The 4,330-nt window shown below is 63.1% G+C and overlaps 1 protein-coding gene across 1 annotated transcript; it reads left to right on the top strand.

Moving 5' to 3' along the window:
• The first annotated feature begins 468 nt into the window (after nucleotides 1-468).
• LOC136466331 (uncharacterized) lies at nucleotides 469-3,108 on the top strand. The gene has a single exon (XM_066464703.1). The coding sequence runs from the start codon at nucleotides 469-471 to the stop codon at nucleotides 3,106-3,108; it is 2,640 nt and encodes an 879-aa protein (XP_066320800.1).
• Nucleotides 3,109-4,330: the final 1,222 nt, after the last annotated feature.

Genomic DNA, 4,330 nt, shown 5'->3' with positions numbered 1-4,330 from the left:
GCCCATGGATTCCGCCGCTTCCACCAATGCTCCATCGTCGTCGATCCCACCCGCATCCACCACCATCCCCACGTCGGGCGTGTCGCTGCCCCGGGTGAACACGACGCCGTCAGCAAGACGTATAAGCGTCGGACCAAGGAGCAAAGTGGCTGAGACGTTGGATTAGATTTGATTCGATTTGGAGTTTCCTTAATTAGAGGTTTCCTTAATTATAGCATCAGGTGGTTGAGTCTGATTGTATAAGAGTCACACTTTGCAAATTAATGGGATAGCCTGGGATTGTGTCATCTTGACACCCTTGGGCACCCGGCGTCCTAACTCTATCTCTCTCTACCCCTCGTTTCCCCTAGCGCCGCCACGGCGCCTCGCCGCCGCCAGCGCCAGAGTCAGCCCCTCCACTCTCCTCCATACGCGCTACGTAGCAAGGCCAAGCGCCATACCAACCTGGTATCAGCTCCCTCGCTGCCCATGGATTCCGCCGCTTCCACCAATGCTCCATCGTCGTCGATCCCACCCGCATCCACCACCATCCCCACATCGGGCGTGTCGCTGCCCCTGGTGAACACGACGCCGCCCGCGCCGCCGCCCACCCTGGCCTCGATCGCTGAGATGTTGGCCAGCATGCAACTTCAGATGACCGCCATGAACAACCACCTGGCGGATCAGGGAGCGCGCCTTTCGGCCCTCGACGGCAGGCCAACGTTCCCTCAATTCGGCTTGCCAGGGTTCGGGGGCGTCCCTCGCCTGCCCGCATCCTCCTCACCGGTGATCACGGAGATCGCGGCCGGCACTGAGGACTCCTCCGCCTCGGCATTGGTGGCACCATCCCTGCCGCTGTCCCTCCCGGCGCCGCCGCCTCCCCAGCAACCAGCCGCGGCCCCGCAGGGTTTCCAGCAGGCGCCAACGCCGCCACCTGGTGGGGTGCCGATCACTCAGATCATGTTCCCGCACTCCCCGTCGCCAATTCCAGGGTTCGGGGCCGTGGCTCCTATGCTGCTCCCGGCCTCCGCTCACATGGCCCCATCACCACCGTACCCCCCGCTGCCATCGGAATGGGAGTCTGCCGTCATGTCGAAGTACCACAAGATCACCTTCGAAACGTACGATGGCCGCGATGATCCACTGGGGTGGCTCAACAAATGCGAGCAGTTCTTCCACAGACAGCTCACTCGGGAGGTCGACAAGGTGTGGATGGCCTCATATCACCTGAAGGGAGTCGCCCAGCAGTGGTACCTTGTACTAGAGACCGACATCGGCCGCCCATCGTGGCCGGATTTCCGTCGATACTGCCTGCAGCGCTTCGGCCCCGCCCTCAACACCAACCACCTGGCCAGGCTACCGTTCGGCGCCAACATGGACGCATACATGGAGGCGTTCCAGGCCAGGGCAGCGCACGCGGGGGACCTCACCACGCTGCAGCGCGCCAAGCTCTTCACAGGTGGCCTCCCCGACTACATTCGGGTGGATGTTGAGATGCACCAGCCCCAGAACCTTCAGCATGCCATGTATTTGGCTCGATCCTTCGAACGTCGCAACGCGCCACAACGTCTGGCCCTCCCAGCCCCCCAGCGGGCCGCGCGCCGCCCGGGGGGTGCTCCGCCGACCATGCCAGCTTCCGTGACGGGGACCACGCCCGACTCCACCAAGGCATTAAAGCGGCTCACACCCGAGGAGATGGCGGAACGCCGCAAGCTCGGCCTCTGCTACAATTGCGATGAGCCGTTCGCTCACAGGAACAAATGTGCCCGTTTGTTCTACCTGGAGGCTCCCGATTACATCGTGGAGGAGCCGGAGGAGCAAGACGACGCGCCGCCCCCGGCTGAGGAGGCCCAGTTCGACCCGGCCAAGCCGATGATCTCTCTGTCCGTGGCGACGGGCATTCGGGCGCGCGACACCATGCAGCTGTGCGTCAAGATTGGCGCCCATGAGCTCACGGCACTCTTGGACTCGGGGTCGACACACAACTTCATCAACCCTGATGCAGCACGCCGCGCCGGCCTTCAGTTCTCCGACAGCGCGGGCGCCCACATCATCGTCGCGAATGGTGACCGCGTAGACTGCCAGGGCCTCGCGCGCGGCGTTCAGCTACGTATCGGCACCGAGCGGTTCACGGTGGACTATTTCTCCATCCCCTTGGCACCGTACGACATGGTCCTCGGCCTCACGTGGTTGAGGTCATTGGGGCCCATCCTCTGGGACTTCGCCACACTACGCATGGCGCTCTCCTTCTGTGGTCGCCGGGTGGTGTGGACCGGCGTGGGCGCACCAGCCGCGGCTTCCTCGACAGCCCTGTTCACCACAGACCTCTGCATCGACAAGGGCTCCGAGCGTGCCCTCCTGGACCTGCTGCTGGACGCCTACCACGACGTGTTCGCTAAACCCGAGGGGCTTCCACCGGCCCGGGCGTGCGACCACCACATCCATCTGAAGCCCAACACTGAGCCAGTGCCGGTCCGCCCGTACCGCTACCCACAACTCCAAAAAGACGAGCTCGAGCTGCAATGCGAGGCGATGCTTCGGCAAGGGATCATCCGGGCCAGCACCTCACCCTTCTCCGCGCCCGTGCTGTTGGTGAAGAAGCAGGACGGATCGTGGCGCTTCTGTGTCGATTACCGGGCCCTCAATGCGGTCACGGTGAAAGACAAGTTTCCCATCCCGGTCGTCGAGGAGCTACTCGATGAACTACACGGCGCCAAGTTCTTTACTAAGCTTGATTTGCGCTCGGGCTATCATCAGGTGCGTGTTGCTGCTGCAGATGTCCACAAGACGGCGTTCTGGACACACCACGGACACTTTGAGTTCCTGGTGATGCCTTTCGGCTTGTCCAACGCGTCGTCGACGTTCCAGGCGCTGATGAACTACGTCCTCAAGCCGTTTCTCCACCGCTGCATCCTCGTCTTCTTCGACGACATCCTGATCTATAGCTCCTCCTGGACGGAGCATCTCCGACACCTGCGCGCGGTCCTCGACGTCCTCCGCGCGCACCAGCTCCACCTCAAATGGTCGAAGTGCGCGTTCGCCACCTCGGCGATCCACTACCTTAGGCATGTCATCACTGGGGAGGGGGTGGCCATGGACACGACCAAGGTGGCAGCCGTGCAGTCTTAGCCGCGCCCTCGCGCCGTGCGCGGCCTACGCGGCTTCCTCGGGTTGGCCGGGTATTACTGGCGGTTCATCAAGGACTACGGGATCATCGCCGCGCCGCTGACGCCGCTGCTTCGCAAGGACGTGTTCTAGTGGTCGGACGCCGCTGAGACCACCTTCTCCACCCTCAAGGCTGCCCTCACCGCCGCACCAGTCCTGCACCTTCCGGACTTCGCCGCCACATTCATCGTGGACTGCGACGCCTCTGGATCGGGCTTCGGAGCCATGCTGCATCAAGATGGCGCGCCCATAGCCTTCTTCAGCCGGCCATTCGCTGCACGCCACCTCAAAGTGGCGGCGTATGAGCGCGAGTTGATTGGGCTTGTTCAGGCGGTGCGCCATTGGAGGCCCTACCTTTGGGGAGGGCGTTCGTCGTGAGGACGGACCACTACGCCCTCAAGTTCATGCTGGACCAGCGCCTATCTACAATTCCGCAACATCACTGGATTAGCAAGTTGTTTGGGTATGATTTCAGGGTGGAGTTTCGTCCCGGCCGCTCCAACGTCGTCGTTGACGCTCTCTCCAGGGGGGACAGCGAGGCGCCGCTGCTGTCCGCCCTTTCCGGGGCGCACGCGGCCTGTTTCTCGGCTGTCTCGGTGCCTACCTTCTGGCTCTTCGACGATTTTGCGCCGAGAGGTGGACACCGACCCCGCCCTGCGCGCTCGTCGCGACGCCATGGTCGCCGGAGACCACGGTGACTCCTGGTGCGTCCGCGAGGGGCTGCTGCTGCACAAGGGGCGCGTCTTCGTGCCCAGCTCCTCGCCGATCCTCGACGATGTACTCTAGCTCGCCCACACGGGGGGCCACGAGGGCATCCAGAAGACGCTGCTCCGCCTCCGCACGGAGTTCTTCGTGGAGCACGACCACCGCGTCATCGGTGACTTCGTGCGGTCCTACGCGGTGTGCCAGCGGAACAAGACGGAGACGCTACACCCGGCCGGGTTACTGCAGCCCCTGCCGGTGCCGTCGCGTGTGTGGGCGGACATCTCCCTTGACTTCATAGAAGCCCTACCCAAGGTCCATGGCAAGAGCGTCCTGCTCACGATGGTGGACAGGTTCTCGAAGTACGCTCATTTTATTCCTCTCGGCCACCCGTACACAGCCTCGTCGGTGGCCCGCGCCTTCTTCCAGGACATCGTTCGACTACACGGCTTCCCGGAGTCCATCGTTAGCGACCATGATCCGG

This window comes from Miscanthus floridulus, chromosome 7, assembly GCF_019320115.1.
Source record: "Miscanthus floridulus cultivar M001 chromosome 7, ASM1932011v1, whole genome shotgun sequence".
NCBI lineage: Eukaryota > Viridiplantae > Streptophyta > Magnoliopsida > Poales > Poaceae > Miscanthus > Miscanthus floridulus.
Note: the sequence above shows the minus strand (reverse complement) of the source record. Positions and strands in the feature narration are given on the sequence as shown.